The sequence below is a fragment of the Ranitomeya variabilis genome, chromosome 8 (assembly GCF_051348905.1).
Source record: "Ranitomeya variabilis isolate aRanVar5 chromosome 8, aRanVar5.hap1, whole genome shotgun sequence".
Taxonomy (NCBI): domain Eukaryota; kingdom Metazoa; phylum Chordata; class Amphibia; order Anura; family Dendrobatidae; genus Ranitomeya; species Ranitomeya variabilis.
In genome coordinates this window covers 178,098,930-178,117,840 of record NC_135239.1, presented here as the reverse complement: position 1 = coordinate 178,117,840, position 18,911 = coordinate 178,098,930, and the positions used below count along the sequence as shown (strand labels likewise).

Below are 18,911 nucleotides of genomic sequence, written 5' to 3'. Positions count from 1 at the left end.
GGCTAAATACGCACCATGACGTTCAAAAATTGTGTATCCTATATGTGCAACTTTTGCTTCTGCACAGTGGCTCAGTGGTTAAGGGCCGACATAAAAACATTCATCTGCTGGGTGTTAGATTATATATAAGGCACTGATGAGTTATCTAGAAGATGTAAGTGGTTGCTCTACAATCTGATGTTGGAGAATAAGGATCCCATATAAATAGGGCTTCTCTTGTCAGTGTCCACCACTGATGAGTATGTTTGGTTGTGTCTCAGACATTTATGGCATATCCATGGGATCAACCAGGTGTACTGTCCATACATTCAAAGTCTATGGGACTGAGAGATATTTTGATCAGTGATGGACTCCTGCGGACCTCAACTCATCATCCTGTGGATGGGGGATAAGTTGTAGTCTGTACAGTGGCATGTAAAAGTTTGGGCACCCCTGGTTAAAATTACCGTCATTGTGAACAGTTAAGCAAATTGAAGATAATTTCATCTAAAAAAAAAGGCCTGAAGTTAAAGATTACACATTTCCTTTGTATTGTAGGCGAAAATATATGTATAACCTTTTTTTTTTTTTACATTTTTAAAATTACAAAAAGAAAAATGGGCCGATGCAAAAGTTTGGGCACCCTGCATGGTTAGTACCTAGTAGCACCCCCTTTTGCTTGTAAATGCTTTTTGTAGCCAGCCTAGAGCCTTTAAATGGTTGTTTGAGGGATTTTCATCCATTCTTCCTTGGAAAATTCTTTTAGTTCTGTGAGATTCCTGGGCCGTCTTGCATGCACTGCTATTTCGAAGTCTAGCCACAGATATCAATGATGTTCAGATCAGGGGACTGTGAGGGCAATTGTAAAACCTTCAGCTTGCTCCTTTTGAGGTAGTCTATTGTGGATTTTGAATTGTGTTTAGTTTCATTAGCCATTTGTAGAAGTCATCCTCTTTTCAACTTCAGCTTTTTTACAGATGGTGTTATGTTTGCATCAAGAATTTGTTGAAATTTCATTGAATCCATTCTTCCCTCTACCTGTGAAAGGTTTCCCGTGCCATTGGCCGCAACACAACCCCAAAGCATGATTGATCCACCCCCATGATTAATGTTTGGCGACATGTTCTTTTCCTGAAATTTGGTGGCCTTTTTCTCCACACATACGTTTGATCATTGTGGCCAAAGAGTTCTATTTTAATCTCATCAGTCCACAGGACTTGTTTCCAAAATGCGTCAGACTTGTTTTATGGATTTTTTTTTTTTGCATGCTTCTGATGCTGAATTTTACAGTGAGGATGCAGGAGAGGTTTTCTTCTGATGACTCCTACTTAAAAGCCATATTTGTGCAGGTGTCTGTGAACAGTAGATCAATGTACCATAACTTCAGAGTCTGCTAAATCTTTCTGAAGGTCTTTTGCAGTCAAGCAGGGGTTCTGATTTGCCTCTCTAGTAATACTACAAGCAGCTCTCACTGAAATTTTGCTTGGTCTTCCAGACCTCATCTTGACCTCCACTGCTCCTGGTAACATTTCTTAATTAGTTTTCAAACTGAGGAAAGGGCAACTTGGAAACTCTTTGCTATCTTCTTATAGCCTTCTCCTGCTTTGTGGGCCTCCGCATTTTCAGAGTCCTAGGCAGCGGCCTACTTAGAGGAACCCATGGCTGTTTTTTTGGCACAGTATTAGAGGAGGCTGGCTTTTTATAAAGCTGGGTAATTTGCATCACCTGGCCTTTCCTAACGATAATGGTGAACAAGCGCTATATACGGTATATAATTTTTACCCTTCGCCACGACAGCACCCCACATGAGAGAGAGGGATCCGCCCCATAGGAACAGGAAACCTACAGAATAAAAGGAGGCGGTCCCCTCTCCTCCTCAGTTTAGGTTTCCTGTTCCTACAGGGACCCGGCTTACCTACAGATGAAGAGGATCCCTGGGCCATGCACCCGCCTGCGTCGGTATCTATGGGAACGGCAGGGGCTGCGGTTCCAGAAGCAGCGGCGGGGGAGCCCCTGCTTGCAGCCTCCCCCCTCGTCTGGCCATACATCCACGGTCCGGGTCCGGTCACCGTGGGTCCGCCCGGCACCGTGAGGACGCGCGCGCTGCTGCGGCCGGCTTAATATCCCCAGCCGCCGCATGGTGAGTGAGAGCGGCGCGTCTAACCCGGAAGTCGCTGGAGCACTTCCGGGTTGGTCCGGGGAGGCAGGAGAATGGGCGGCAGTTTTAAAAATGCAGCGCTAGCGTCGGGCCGGTGTGTGTAAGATGGCTTCACCGGCCGACGATGCGCACTTGCCCGCGGTGCAACAGCGTTCTCCTAGCAAGGAGAGGAGCGCTAGGAGCAGCACAAAAAGTGGTGATCGACCTCCAGGGAAGGGTTCTACCACCAAACGAAATCCGCCTCCAGAACCGGTACCTGTCAGCTTCACTGGGTGAGTTTTTGAAAGAGTCTCTACCTATATGCTGATATATGTTCCTCCTGTATCCTTCCTCTAGACTAAGAAAAGGACACACAAGTCCAAGCACAAGGAATGTGCTTTATGTACACAGCCCCTCCCGGATGATTATGTCAAAAAACTGTGTTCGGAATGTATCGTGCAAACCTTACGACAGGAAAACATAATGACTCCGTCAGATGTCCGAGCTATAATCCGGGAAGAAATGCAGGGGTTGGCACAGGCTAGTACCACCAGTACCCGTCAGCCTAGTAGGTCCAAATCTCCGGTCAGCTCACAGTCAGAGGACGTATGTATATCCTCAGGCGAAGCGGAATCCCAGCCGAGCTCATCCGAGGCTGAAGGGGGACTTTGTCTTCCCAACAGCAGTGTGGACAATTTGATAAAATCCGTCAGAAGCACGATGGGGTGCTCAGACGAGAAAGAAAGTAAAACGGCTCAGGACATCATGTTCGCGGGGTTAGGACAGAAAAAACGTAGGTCCTTCCCCGTCATAAAAACTATTAAAGAAATAGTAAAAAAAGAGTGGGATAAGCAAAATAGAGGTTTTCTACCATCATCCTCTAAAAGACGCTATCCCTTCAGTGACGAGGAACTAAATACCTGGTCAAAGGTGCCGAAGGTGGATGCCGCTGTAGCCTCCACAACCAAACAGTCGGTCTTACCGGTGGAAGATTCAGGAGTCCTGACAGACCCGCTGGATCGTAAAGCGGAGGCTTTACTAAAAAGGTCGTGGGAAGCCAACACGGGGGCGTTCAGACCCGCCATATCTAGCACCTGCACTGCGAGGTCACTGCTAGTATGGATGGAGCAACTGGAGGAACAGATTAGAGGTAGAACTTCGAGAGAGTCAATCCTGCCGAAATTCCCTCTAATCAAAGAAGCAGTAGCATTCCTGGCTGATGCCTCTGTGGACTCGCTACGCCTAGCAGCCAGGTCAGCCGGCCTAGTGAACACAGCCCGGCGAGCACTCTGGCTAAAGAACTGGAAAGGGGACGCACAGGCCAAAGCAAAACTTTGTGCGATCCCCTGCCAGGGTGAGTTTCTTTTCGGAAAAGCACTGGATGAGCTCCTAAGTAAAGCAGGTGAAAGGAAAAAAGGCTTCCCTAACCAGTATCTTCCATCCTACAGGAGAGCCTTCAAAAGACGTCCCTTTACCAGGAACAAGCCGTTCGAACAAAGGGAGCGATGGGAGTCGAAGGACCCGAAGCAAAAAGGTGCCTTTTTTAGCGGGTCCCATAACCCGAAACGTAAATACCGCTAACCAGGAGGTAGGCGGCAGATTGAAATTCTTCTTCCCCAGATGGGAACAAATTACATCCAGCCAGTGGATTCTGGACATTGTACAATACGGCCTAAAATTGGAATTTGATCGAATCCCTTGGGATTCCTTTATAGTAACATCTCCAAAAGGTCAAGACCAACAAAGGGCTCTGGAATCAGAGATCCTATCTCTTCTGTCTAAAAAAGTCCTGATAGAAGTTCCCCGAGATCAAGAAGGGAAGGGGTTCTATTCCCCTTTATTCTTGATCAATAAGCCTGATGGTTCATTTAGAACCATCATAAACCTCAAGAGGTTAAATGCCTTCCTGCGTAATCATACCTTCAAAATGGAATCTATTAGTTCAACCATAAAACTCTTGTTTCCTAGGTGTGTCATGGCCGGAATAGACTTAAAGGATGCTTATTATCATCTTCCCATACATCCGGAACATCAAAAGTATCTAAGGGTAGCAGTCATCCTGGGAGGACAGGTTCGTCACTTTCAGTATGTTGCAATGCCATTTGGGCTTTCTATGGCTCCCCGCATCTTCACTAAAGTGATATTAGAAGTAATGGCTCATCTACGTCAACAAGATACCTTGATAATACCCTACCTAGATGACTTTCTAGTGGTGGGAAATTCCATGCTTCAGTGTAAAACTCGTCTATCTAATACGATCTCGTCCCTACAGGAGTTAGGTTGGATCATCAACTTCGAAAAATCCCGGCTGAATCCAGAAACCGTCCAGACATTTCTAGGAATCCAGCTAGACTCCGTAAGTCAGAGATGCTTCCTCCCCCAGGCAAAGAAACTGATTATACAATCAAGGGTATCAGACGCAATACGCAACCCCTACATGACACTAAGGAAGAGCATGTCCTTACTGGGGTCATTATCATCATGTATCCCTGCTGTACCATGGGCACAATTTCATACTCGTCAATTACAGTATGAGGTATTGTCGGCTCAGGATAAAGACGGACATCTAGAAAGCAAAATAACTCTTTCCAAAGATGTCTTAGAATCGCTATCCTGGTGGCTAGACATGGACCACCTCTCAGAGGGTGTGCCATGGATAATAGACCCGTCTAAAATAATTACCACTGACGCCAGCCCTATTGGGTGGGGAGCACATATGAAAAACAGTCTGGCCCAAGATACTTGGGACCAGGCAGAATTGTCATGTTCCTCCAATTGGAAGGAGTTAAAAGCGGTAGAGTATGCCTTAAATCACTTTCTTCCGCAGATTCAAGGAGCAGATGTAAGAATTTACTCGGACAATTCCACCACAGTGGCATATGTGAACCGTCAGGGTGGTACAAGATCAGGAAGTCTAATGACCATAGCTGCAGACATCTTTCAGCTGGCAGAGACTCATCTAACATCCCTAACAGCCCTGCATATCAGAGGTGTAGAAAACATCAGGGCAGACTATCTCAGTCGAAACGAGCTACGTCAAGGGGAATGGACCTTAAACAGATCCATATTCAGTATGATAACAGAGTCATGGGGGATACCACAAATCGACCTATTTGCCACAAGAGACAACCGGCAAGTAAAAAGGTTCGCTTCCCTGAACGTCATGGATCACCCAGATATGTTGGACTCTCTCCACCATCCTTGGAGATTCCAGCTGGCATATGCCTTTCCTCCAATGTCTCTGATTCCTCTAGTGATCAGAAAAATCAGGAGGGAACAAGCAAGAGTGATCCTCATTGCACCATTCTGGCCGAAAAGACCATGGTTCTCTTGTCTCCAGACCATGTGCCTATGCGATCCATGGATCCTCCCATCAGACAAGGAACTGCTGTCCCAAGGCCCCTTTTTCCACCCGCAAGTGAAAGGTCTTCACTTGACGGCGTGGAATTTGAGAGGCAACTACTAAGATCAAGAGGGTTCTCAGCAGAACTAGTTAACACCCTCTTATTGAGCAGAAAAAGATCTACCACCCTAATATATAGTAGGGTATGGAATAAATTTTTAGACTTTCACACGGTACCGTTCACTAAGCAAGTTCCAATCACACCTATTTTAGAGTTCTTGCAGAAAGGCCGAGAGTTAGGATTATCTGTAAATACCTTGAGAGTTCAGGTCTCGGCATTAGGAGCCCTATATGGATGCAATATAGCAGCTAATAGGTGGATCTCCAGATTCATAAAATCTTGTGAACGTAGTAAACCGGTCCATATTCCCCGTCTACCTCCGTGGGATTTAAATCTAGTGCTAGAGGCCTTAACCAGCTCCCCATTTGAGCCACTAGATTCAATACCTTTAAAAGTCCTGACATATAAAGTAGCCCTCTTGGTAGCCCTAACCTCAGCTAGACGGGTTAGCGACATCCAGGCCCTATCAGTAGACCCACCCTTCTTACTGATATTCCAGGATCGGATAGTCCTAAAACCAGACCCCTCATACCTCCCTAAGGTAGCGTCCACCTACCACAGGTCCCAAGAGATATTTCTCCCTTCCTTTTTTGATTCACCTGTAACTCCAGAACAGCATAAATTCCACACCTTAGATGTCAGAAGAGCCATCCTGACCTATATAGAAAGGTGTCACACATGGAGGGAGAGTAGGGCTCTGTTTATCTCCTTTCAGGGCCACAAGAAAGGACATGGGGTCACGAGAGCTACCATATCTCGGTGGATCAGAGATGCTATCTGCTTGGCCTATACATCGAAAGGCGAGATTCCTCCAGTGGGTATTAAAGCGCACTCAACACGAGCCATGGCTTCCTCCTGGGCGGAACAAGCGGATGTCCCGATCCATCTAATATGTAAGGCCGCAACTTGGTCTACACCTTCTACCTTTTACAACCATTATAGACTTGATCTATCTGCATCTTCGGATCTGACCTTTGGTAGAGCTGTTCTAAATACAGTAATCCCACCCAAATAATGAATCTCTGAAAATCTCTCATGTGGGGTGCTGTCGTGGCGAAGGGTAAAAAGCCGGATTACTCACCGGTAATGCTCTTTTAATGAGTCCACGACAGCACCCATTTACTACCCTCCCTAAGTTATGCACAGCTCTTCCTTTTAAATTCACAAATAATGGTTGTATAGAGTTTAAGATATTTTGCTGAATAAGAATTAATACTAAAGCTTTTGCGGTTCCCTTTTTGTACTCTGTAAACTAAACTGAGGAGGAGAGGGGACCGCCTCCTTTTATTCTGTAGGTTTCCTGTTCCTATGGGGCGGATCCCTCTCTCTCATGTGGGGTGCTGTCGTGGACTCATTAAAAGAGCATTACCGGTGAGTAATCCGGCTTTTTTTTCTGATTTCCCCCGTAACTGGGGCTGGTTTATCAGCTCTAGCTACAGGGGAATTTTAGCCTCCTGCCTGCATAGTAGAGCTGACTGAGTTTCTAGGACCCAACAGTTCCTGTTCCTGTATCCAGTGATCACCTATTAACTGGGTCCAGAGGAAAAAGCAGGAGAAGTGCATCCTAATCTTTATACACAGCTCCAGTATACAGAGTTCGAGAAGGTAAACATAGTAATAAACCATATTTTATCTTCTCTCTGGGAAGTCTGGCTGTGTCTGACAGCAGTTTTCTTCCTCCAAAGCTTCACGACTTTGTAAAAGTTGATTAGAATGCATTGATGCTTCAGAACACCAGTGCAGGGATAAGAGTAGGCTGCCCAGACATCTATAGTCTATGGGCAGTCTAGAAGTAGTTAAAGGGGTTGTCTCATGTTTGCTTTTCTGGAGCACACCTCTTCCCAACCTCCTGGCTTCTCCACTTCTGAATGATTAACCGTTCCAGCCGGTTGCACCGGTGGCTCAAACTCTGCACTCGCCGGTGCTCCAAGCGGCGGCGGCTTTAAAGTTGCAGCATCAGAGGAGCGAATGAGTACTGGATCTGACCAGCTTAAAAGAAAAAAGGATTTTGCGCGCGCTTCACTCCTTGCCTAGAAGACCGACCACCACTGATAGACTGTAAAAGTGGCCAGTAATGTAGGCACAGTGAGGAACATGTGAAAAAGGGATAAATCTGCTCACCTGTCCGGGTGTACAGTAATAGCAACAGTCCAAAAGATAGCCAGCACTCGCATCTTCTTAAAAATATTAGTTTATTAATCCAGTGGTATAAAAGGTGCAAAAAATATTTGAACACAAGTTAAAAATTAAACTGCTCTTGTCAAAAACTTGGCAAAGGACCATGTAGGTAGGCAGTGGATATGTCTTTTCTGCTTTTTTAATTTTTGTCCCGTTGTGTTCTACCATTTTTTATGTCTATTGGATTAATAAAGCAATTTTTTTTTTAGAGGATGTGAGAGCCGGCTATGACTTGGACTATTACTGTGAAGAACACTATAGAATTAAAAAAGTATTTTTACTAAAAACTAAATTCTTGTTTTTCCAAGAACTTTGCAATTTTTAACCAGTAAGTAACTTGGTAAAAGCCCTTTTAAATTTGTATTTAGAAAGCAAATGAGCAATAGAAAGGATTTCTCACATTCCCGTAATATCGAGGCCCTCAAGGATCTGACATGCTTCACCTAACAAAAACATAGACGTCAATCAGAGGACTGATTCTCTAATATGACCCCACTGTTTGCATGACATTTTACCAGCCCGACACATGACATATAGAATAGCGCTGTGTTTCCCCACTCCAAAAGCAATTATACAAGTCTCAGCAGACAATGCAAGAAAATGGCTCAGAAGGGCTTCCTGTGCAATGAGGCTTTCCCCTGACAGTGCGTTAAATCCCGCTGTCAGAGATTGACCGCAGAATTTAAGAGGTTAACAGCCAAGGGTGGAGCACCGCTCCACCCGCGGCTGTTAAAGGTACACGAAGGCTGATTTAAATTAGCTGCCATGTCTCTGGGAATGTGCGGGCTTAGAGTATGAGGCCGCATCAAAGTCATGTGATGTAAATGTACATAATTTCTCCTAAAGGGGTTAAATAACACTTTTCTGTTGCTTGCTGCTCGTTGCCTTGGAGACCGACCACAGCTGCTAGGCACCAGAACACTTGCAGTGCTTACAAACTCTTTTTCTATTGAGCTTGTAAGCATTGTTTTGACGCTGGTGGCCAGGATCACTACAGCACTGGGTATTCTCTTAATCCAGGGCCAGCTTTGGCAAGCTTAGACAGCCGTGATGGTCGGTCTCCTAGACAACGAACTGTAAGCAAAAGAAAAGTGTTAATATCTCAAGAATGGCTGCAAATTATAAGAAGTCACATATTGCAAAAGTGATCTGTTTTTTCGAGCACTTTCCAACAATATCCATCTATGAAGATGAGAATAAGTTTTTAACTCCTTCCTGTTGCCCCGCTGTAATGAGCCTATTGGTTCAAGTCCCCTATTTGATTATACTGCCCACATGAACAAGTCGGCTGATTAAAGCTGCCAGACACTGCCGGCTTGGTTATTGCAGACATGTATGTATTTACTTTGGAACACGGCGTCCTTATAATGTAACCTGCTGGCTGGGGGGGCGAGTTGGCTGGCTTCTCCTTGCCTGGCTTTCCTAGATTGGCAGGTCTCTCCATGTAGATTAGTGAGGTGAGGAGGCAACACTTTTATCTTCAGAAGTCAGTAAGTGTTGTCCCTCTCTATTAAAGCAGATCTTTCAGCCTATAATGGAGCTTTATGCAATTTGTGGCTAGTCCGTGGATCTCCTGGCTTATTCTCCACAGCCTCCTACATGCCGGTGATGCTCAGGTCAGGAGAGCTGCGGACACAGACCATGAAACTCAGATCTGGGGAAGACTGCCTCACTTGCTTGATCCAAGTAATAAGAATTAGTTGATTAATTTGGGTTATAAAAAACAAAAATGTATTTTTTTTTCATTACGTTTTTTGTTCCTTTTGTTGCAATTTTTAGCAATTCGCTGTAAAAACAGGATTTGTCCAAGACCTGTGGATACAACCTGACATGTCAGACACTTCCTTCACCCATAAAATCAAAAAAGTAGGAAAAACGTACTGAAAATCAGCCGTAAAGGGGTGTCCACACTTTGTGGTTTACGGAGATATCCATAGGGAGCATTTGCCACTAAATACAAAGTATATTTCCCATAGACTTCAATGTAAAAAAAACAAGTATACCCTGCTGAAGAAAGATAAAGTGCGTTTTTTGCCATGATGGGTCTTCATTGAGTGGCACTCTTCAGTCTTCGATCAGAGTGTGTTTTGCGAAATATCTAGTGCAAACTGAAGCGAAATTGTAGAATGGATATTGCTACTTCTTCTGTTTTTGGATGTTTAATTATTTTTTGTGTTTTTTCTTTTTTTTTTTTTTTTCTCTTCTTCTTCTTTAGGGCTGGGGAGTAAGACATATAACATTTGTGGACAATGCCAAAATCTCGTACTCTAACCCCGTCCGGCAGCCTCTCTATGAGTTTGAAGATTGTCTCGGAGGTGGAAAATCCAAGGCTTTGGCAGCGGCAGAGAAACTTCAAAGGATATTCCCTGGCGTGGTACGAAGAACGAACCTGAAAAAGTCAGGTCTTATAAGTGGTCTTTATTTCCCAGCTGGCTCAGTATGTTCTGTGATCTGCCGGCCAGATACTGATAAGTCACTCGGTCATCGGTATCCCAGCACAAGAATTACAATTAATTTAATATAAATATATTATAAATTAATATAAAGAAATAATATAAATATTCATTAATATAAAGAAAAAATACATTTTTAATAAATATTTTTCCCCATTTTTTTTTTTTTAACATATCACAATCTGCATTTGAAATAAAAAAAAATAGAAATCTTGCAGTTTTTACACTGACCACTAGGGGGATCTATTAGACTCCTAACTTTGTTTCAGGAAACAACATATGTATATAGAGAGAATCCTATCTTTTGTAGTGAAGCATCTACTGATCCGTGCACAGATCATTATGAAGGGAGAGGAGCAAGGTCAGGTATGACCTGTCCAGTTGTATTTGGTGGATCCTGCATTAACAGCTGTGTATAGAGGTGTTACCTGTCACTGTAATTCTGCCTCTACTGATAAGAAGTCTGCTGAAACCTCTTCCTGAAAGGATAGGAGGTATGAATCTAAAAGAAAAAAAAGTGCAGTGGCCCATGTGAAAATATTCAAGTTTACGATTTTTTTTTTCTTGATGAACATGATTTGAAAAAAAAACAACAAAAAAAAGCGTTGGCAACTTAAAAAAACAAAAAAACAAAAACTTTTAAGTAAAAAAATTTGATTTATTTAAAAAAAAAAAAAAAAAAAAGTTAGTTTTCCTTTAAAACTGGCCTTGATATACATACAGAATATGTTAAGGAATCATCCTGATTCTCTTGCTCTGTAGCTTGCCAGACTTTCTTATTTTTAAGTGGGTGACTTCTCCTCTACGTTCTGCCAGCACTACATGTGCTGGAACATTCATTGACTCACTTGCCAGCATGAATTATACCTGCATTTATCCAATAGCTTGAGTAATAGTCTATCTCACTGCCATACCTATATGCAAATTTGACAGTCAGGAGAGTAGAAGCAGAGACCTAGATCTGCCCTCGATTCCTGTAATCCATTTCTTCATCTCCTCTGCTGTTGGAGAAGGATTACACTTGACAACAGGCAGCAGACAGCAAGCTAGACAGAAAAGACACCCATTGGTCAGCACTTCACAGTGATTATTTTTGCATATTGCAACTTGCAGATTAGATCGTCTACATGTCACATTCTACCAAATGAGAGCAAGTTGTGGCAAAGTGCAGTAACTATTTAATTTTTCGGAACCATTGGAAAAAGTGTCTTGTTGCTTGTCGTTAACTTATAGAACTTCATCCAGAAATTAAATAGGTATACCTATCTCCAAGATCCTATCCCAACATGTAGTAGATGTAAAAATAATATTAGCAAATACCTCCAATTAGAAATGTAGTATGGTTCTTCTGATTCACTATGTCACTTAGCTCTTGTAGGGCATTGGAGTAGCTTTAATATCCATGGTAAGACCAGTAAGAGCTGTCTAACTGTCATTATATGAGTGGTCGTAACCATGGACACCTAAGCTACTGCAGTGCCCTACATAAAGTAAGTGAATCAGAAGAACTATACTAAATGTCTAATTGGAGATATTTGCTATTATTACACCAACTACATATTGGGATAGAATCTTGGAGATGGGAATACTCCATTAAATGTCTTTTATGAGCCATTCTGTATAGAACTTCCACTTTTAAGATTACTTATTCTCCACCTGTGGTATCTCACCCAAAAGGAAGAAAGCAAACTATATCTATTAATACTACGCCGTGAGCGGTGCGGTGGATGCGGCTGATGTTCTCCAGAGGTAGACTCAATCCTATCATTACTGCACACCTTGTCCTTCGAATATTTTTACGGAATTCTATGACTTACGGTATATTAATAACACACGGCTTTAATTGACAAATTCATTTTTAATTTCAATCTCAGATTTTTACGCTGTAACGAATTTCCAATTAAAGTAAGAAAGGAAGAGTAATTATGGGAGACGTATATGGACACTGGCTTTCTTCAAAACTCTTCTTCTCGCAGACAGTTTTTAATTTTTGTTTTCCTTCCCTTTTTCTAAGACTCATAACTGTTTTCTTTTTCTGACGAGGACCTGTGTTTTGTGAATCATGTTGTAGTTTTGAAGGGTACCATTAATTTTCCCAATACTGGTCGCCAAGTCAAGTGACCCGTTTTTGCTATTATTTTTTTTTTACACTGTTCTCTTGATTCTTCTTTTTTTTTTTGTTACTTTTAATCCGCCATATGGTTCTAGAGATATGAGCAGTTTTATTTAGTGTGATTTTAAGGGGGCGTGGCTCACAGGGTAATGCAGAGTAGCCTACTGACACGCCCCCGAGGATCCTGTGAGACACACCTCCTTGTAAAGATCATGAAAAATTACACTAAGTAAAATGGCCATATATCTAAAACAAGTAAAAAATAAGCAAAACACTGATTTACTCAGGGGAGCATCGAGTCTAGAATAAGAGCAAAAACTGAACATGTCGGTGTCCATTTTCCGAGACCTATAACTTTTTTTTTTTCATTTTTTTTTTTCCATTGATGCTCCTGTGTCCAGCAGTCGGACCCCCATCGATTAGTAAATTCTCCCCCATTTTATTTGCAATCGGCTCATATGTACAAAACCTTTAGATCCGCGTGTAGCAGAACATGTACTTAGGAAACGTCTCCGTCCCCTGTTGTATAATGGATACAAGAATTAATGATTGGTTTTTTTTCCCCCTCTTTAGATAACTAATGGATTTAACATGAGTATTCCAATGCCGGGTCATTCTGTGAATTTCTCTGAGGAGACCCTGAATCAAGCAGCTAAAGAAGTGGATAAACTGGAGACTCTCATCGCTGAGCATGACGTAGTTTTTCTACTAATGGACACCCGGGAAAGTCGATGGCTGCCCACTGTCATTGCTGCAAGTCAGAAAAAGGTGATACAGGGGGATTGTTCATTTTCAGACAGCATTTGGACACTGGCATTTATTTAAGGGGGTCTTCCAATGTCAGAAAAACCCTGTCCCCATTTGCAGTTAGATTTATAACAAACAGCGCTGTGCTCACCCTCTCCAGGTCCAGCACTGAGTCTCTGCCGCTGTTTAGTTCCACTTACCAAACGTCTGCCTGAAAACCACCAGACTGTGGATATACCGGCCTCTTCTTTTCCATGTCACGCTGAATGTTTGCTTATGGTTTCATAATGGAAAAAACAGTCACATCTCCTTGGCCTTTGTAATATGACTTGAGTATAAGGGGCTTTTGGAGGAAATACGAGTCATACAGGAATCTTCTGGTAAAGGGGAGATTAGGCCAGGAGCCGTGGGCTTTTGTAATACTATCCACCTTGTACTGTGGTGACTCCACTCACAGGTTTTATGGGCAGAGGTTGTAAAAGGTCGTGATCTGAGCCCCGGTTTTATGAGGTTGGGCAGTGACTCAGCCTCTGTTCGCCTAGAAAATGGAAGAAAACATGTACTACTACTGCTAGGAGGATAGAACATTTTTTTTTTGTATTAAACTTTACATCCTATTGTGATAAAATATACATGTGGCTGAATTTACTATTATTTTTACTATTATTATATACTATTATTTTACTTCTGAAGATGTGACAACCATCTACAAGAGGAGTGCACTGCTCCTATGCCTGCCGTCTTACTGTGCAGGAGAACAGTGCACTCGTGATAGAAAGTTCTGAGCAGCAGCATGGTGGCCGAAACATGCGCTCACCGGTGCTGCTAGCTGAAGCAGTTTTTCCTGTGCAGCATCCCTCTCACTTCCGTCCGCTCTTGCTTCTGCCCGCTCTCGCTCCTTCTTGCTTCCGCCCGCTCTCGCTCCTTTTTGCTTCCGCCCGCTCTCGCTCCTTCTTGCTTCCGCCCCCTCTCGCTCCTTCTTGCTTCCGCCCCCTCTCGCTCCTTCTTGCTTCCGCCCGCTCTCGCTCCTTCTTGCTTCCGCCCGCTCTCGCTCCTTCTTGCTTCCGCCCGCTCTCGCTCCTTCTTGCTTCCGCCCCCTCTCGCTCCTTCTTGCTTCCGCCCCCTCTTGCTCCTTCTTGCTTCCGCCCCCTCTTGCTCCTTCTTGCTTCCGCCCCCTCTTGCTCCTTCTTGCTTCCGCCCCCTCTTGCTCCTTCTTGCTTTCGCCTGCTCTCACTTCCGCCCACTCTCGCTCCTTCTTGCTTCCACCCACTCTCGCTCCTTCTCGCTTCCGCCCTCTTTCGCTCCTTGCTTCCGCCCGCTTTCGCTCCTTGCTTCCGCCCACTTTCGCTCCTTGCTTCCGCCCGCTTTCGCTCCTTCTTGCTTTCGCCCGCTCTCGCTCCTTCTTGCTTTCGCCCGCTCTCGCTCCTTCTCTCTTCCGCCCACTCTCGCTTCCGCCTGCTCTCACTTCCACCCACTCTCGCTACCTCCTGCTTCCGCCCGCTCTCGCTCCTTCTCGCTTTCGCCTGCTCTCACTTCCGCCCACTCTTGCTCCTTCTTGCTTCCTCCCGCTTTCGCTCCATTCTCACTTCCGTCCGCTTTCGCTCCCTCTTTCGCCCCCTCTCGCTGCCTCTCGCTTTCGCCTGCTCTCGCTCCTTCTCGCTTTCGCCTGCTCTCGCTTCCGCCCACTCTTGCTCCTTCTTGCTTCCGCCCGCTTTCGCTCCTTCTCGCTGCCTCTCGCTTTCGCCTGCTCTCCTCACTTTCGCCTGCTCTCGCTCCCCACTTTCGCCTGCTCTCGCTCCTCGCTTTCGCCTGCTCTCACTTCCACCTACTTTCGCTCCTCCTCGCTTCTGCCCGCTCCCGTTCCCTCTCGCTGCCTCTCGCTTCCGCCCGATCTCGCTCCCGCCCGCTCTCGCTTCCTCTCCCAACCTCTCTCGCGTCCTCTCCCAACCGCTCTCGCGTTCTCAACAAAAATCTCTCCATGCCACTGCTTCATCACAGCATGCCCCAGGTGAATGAAGTCACACTGCAACCCACTATGTACACTGGAAAGCAAGTTCGCAAAACATAGCAACCAGTTGGACTTCCGTTGAGGTTGCAGTACATTGCAGATGGCAATTCAAACCCCATTGACCGCGGTTCGGAGTACGGACTGAGATGAACCAACCAACCGCAGGTATCCTGACCCACATTTGGCCGACTCATATATGCTGTCAAGTTAGGGTCTGGCAAACCATGGCCAGTCCGTGCATTGTGGTCCATACACGGACCGTGTTTCACAGACATCTGAGTTTGCACTAACAATGTCATCTAACATGGCAGAACATTAAAACCTAAAACCTGAATGGATAATAAATTCAAATATCGTTGCACTTGGATTCCTTTTTTACACGGACAGATTTTTGGGGCCAAAAACCGTGCCGATAAGCGATTGCTCTCGATTAGCTAATTTACATGGTGCAGATTGCAAGCAGTATGGGAGCGACCAGTCATGGTCATCGCTCCTTCCCATGCAGTTTGCATTAACGGCAGCACATTTCATTCAATACCAACGGGTGTACGGCCAAAAATGGCCTGCGTGCGTAAAAGATGTAATCTTCCAACAAGTGGGCACTTGATTTGTTGGCTGAATGCTTGACTTGTTTGCATGGGAAATAATTTGGAAAATTCCTATAAATGTTACGGAGCAGGTACATGGTCACCGAGCCTCTGTGAGATGTGCTCACTGTGAATCGCTAGTCAGTCTCTGTGATAAAGTGGTGAGTGCATGATGTAAACCATCTGATGACTTTCTGACATTTCCAGGCTTGTTATTTCTCTCCTGCATCCACAGTTAGTCATCAACGCTGCTCTGGGGTTTGACACCTTTGTGGTGATGAGACACGGGTTGAAGAAAGGGAAACCGGAGGAGGCCACTGATTCACACTCCAATACTGCCGGCGGCGCGTCCGATCTCCTGGGGTCGTCTTTGTTCTCCAACATCCCCGGATATAAACTTGGCTGCTATTTCTGTAATGATGTGGTGGCACCAGGGGATGTAAGTATGATATCCGTGCTTTATCCTCTGTATGTAGGTAAAAGATTGTATCTCCTCTGAGATCTCTTTTACTCCAAGTCCCAAATCCTTCTATTCCTAAACTGTTCTGTAATCCTTCGTCAGTACACTCCTCATCCTCAATATTGAAATCGCAGCACCAAGAAGGAAAGGTCTTGGAATTATGGAAATCACTGGATGGGTAGACCATGGTACCATGGAGAATTTGCTATATCAGTGGTTCCACCATCAAATCAACGTAACGCCGATCTGTTGGTGTACCGGAAATAAATAGTAGAGGGGTCCAGCTGCTATACGTTATGCTACACCACACCATGATCCTAGGAGTAAGGACTGATGTCACATTCCCTCTTGGAGGTCTCGTAATTAAAATTGCTCCACCTCTGTCAAAGGCTATCATGGTGCAGAGCAAGATGGCCAATCAGACTGGAAAGGAGGTCTATCCTCTTCAATGATGAGTGCTGCAGTGATAGCCAGTGCTTGGTCTGAAGGCCACCTTCATAAGGGAATGTCACAATGTTCCTGCTCCCAGAATTACGGGGTTCTGTGGCATAATGTACGGTAGCTGAATGTTCTTAACATCTTGGCGTTACATTGGGTAGTTCGTATAACCACGAGTCAGTTTTCACCTGTGTCGCTTGTGCTACTGTGAGCAGCGTGCGTGGCCCAAATGTGCAACCACGGCCTGCAGCATCCCCAGACTTGCCTCCTGGTCGGCAAATTCTAAAGAGCGCTGCCAGCGGAGGATCTTGCTGATTTTCCCAAGTGTATTATGCACGGCAGAAGATTTTTCAGTCACTAATAACCTCCTTAATAGTAGCCAAGGCTTCAAGTGCGAGGACTTCTGTCCGTGTTTCTCTTACTCTATAATTAATAAATTGAGCTGTTTTGAAAATTTTATTTCCAGTTTTTCATCCTTTGCACGTCATTGAGATGTCAGTCCATCCTGGGATTTCCATAATTCCATGACTTCTTGGTGTTGCAATTTCAGTATTGAGGAATGTATATGTAACTTACTCAATGACGTAAGTGCTGGAAAAGTCCTGTGTACATAGTTTATTTTTATCAATCAAAATGCAAAGTGAATGAAAAAAAGAGAAATCTAAGTCACATCTATGCCACTTCACAAAGAAAACAGCTGACCGCACCACCAGCTCTGCACTCTGCAAACACACCGGCTCATCAGCGCAAGCTGGCCAGCTGATGTCGGGTGCCGACTCCAGAGAAAATGCCGATGTAAATCACATTGGGAAGAAAGCGGCCGCACTCATCAATCTTCAGTGCAGGTATTTCTTTATTGCATAGTTATCTTCATGGCACGGGGGTGTATACACAAAAGGAGTGTGGAAGCAAAACGACGGCCGTTTCGCGCTGCTCTGGCGCTTCAACGGGTTTAACATATTTGCCAGCTTTGAGGAATGGCAACTTTTTGGACCATAGATACAGAGGTCGACAAAGGACACTGTCTTCATGTATAATCCCACACAGAATCAAAGAGGGAATTTGCACAAGCGACATCCACAGAAGATCTGTGGTTAGTCCTCCAAGATGTTTTGAACAACCTCCTTGCCAAGTTCCTTCAAGAACTGTGCAGATGTACCTAGAAAAATTGTTGCTGTTTTGAGGGCAAAGGGTGGACACACCAAATATTGATTCTATTTCGATTTATCTTCTGTTCATTCACTTTGAATTTTGTTATTTGGTAAAAAAAAAAAAATTAAGCCGCCCTCAGCACTGATGACATGCCAATAAGGAAACACTCTCCATTGTAGAGCATAGGGCAGGAAATGGAGAGGCTGTCAAGACTTAGGGCGATTAGTAAGTTGTCCCACCTACTGTTAAACACATATATAAGTATAATTTACTTTAACTGGACAATAGAGACGTGCAAATAAATTATCAGAGCCCACGTCCAGAGGCCAGTTCAGTATTCCGTGGCCACTGGGACCCTACCTAATGCCATCCACGGCTCCTCATTTGATTAGCCTGCCTGTCACACCTCAACGATAAGGTTACACCAGGTCGACTAATCAAATAAGGAGCCGTGGATGCCATCATTTAGGAGGCAGTTCTTAGGGCTAGTAGCCACAGAATACCGACCAGGGTCCTGCAAATCGATTCGCTTGTCTCTACTGGACAATTGATGCTGACCTATCACATTATCCCATAAACATTGGCAGGATCCAATGACCTATTGTTCCCTAATGAGTGTGGTCAGCGGAAATGAGGATTAGGCATATCGTATGTTGGTATGCTCAATCCTCTATTATTTCCATCTTTCCTATTGAATGCTTTATGGGGAAAAATGTAAAAGATAACTGAGCCTGTGTCCTTCTAATGCATGACCGCGCCAAGTGCTTTTCCTTCTTTCCTGGCGTTTAGTTATACTTCAAAAGCGTCTTTTATTTCTTGTAGTCCACGAGAGACCGCACGCTGGACCAGCAGTGTACTGTGAGCCGGCCAGGGCTGTCCATGATCGCTGGAGCTTTAGCAGTGGAACTTATGGTGTCCGTTTTGCAGCATCCTGAAGGGTAAGTTAGGCATTTGTGCCTTTGGTCCCACTTCTTGGAGCGCCAACTATCAATTAATGGCCTTTAATTGAGCGGTGGCTCAGTTTGTGCAGGACTTGCTTCCTCTTGTGAAAAGCAGCCAGAATTTTATCATTTTAAGGGATTGTTTTACTTGATTTCTTACATTTAAACTGTGTCCCTCCACCAATTTCCGATGCTCCTCTGATTCTGGAACAGTTTTTCTTTTTCGTCTGCGCCCCAAGGTTCCAAAGTTATGC

General features: G+C 44.5%; 1 protein-coding gene across 3 annotated transcripts in view; it reads left to right on the top strand.

Moving 5' to 3' along the window:
* ATG7 (autophagy related 7) overlaps positions 1–18,911 on the top strand; it is a 186,838-nt gene that overhangs the window by 49,307 nt on the left and 118,620 nt on the right. For all 3 annotated transcript variants that reach the window (XM_077276844.1, XM_077276843.1, XM_077276845.1), the window contains exons 12-15: positions 9,974–10,132; positions 12,898–13,092; positions 15,902–16,105; positions 18,539–18,654. In XM_077276844.1, coding sequence (XP_077132959.1) covers positions 9,974–10,132; positions 12,898–13,092; positions 15,902–16,105; positions 18,539–18,654 — 674 coding nt within the window. The remainder of the gene's footprint in view (positions 1–9,973; positions 10,133–12,897; positions 13,093–15,901; positions 16,106–18,538; positions 18,655–18,911) is intronic.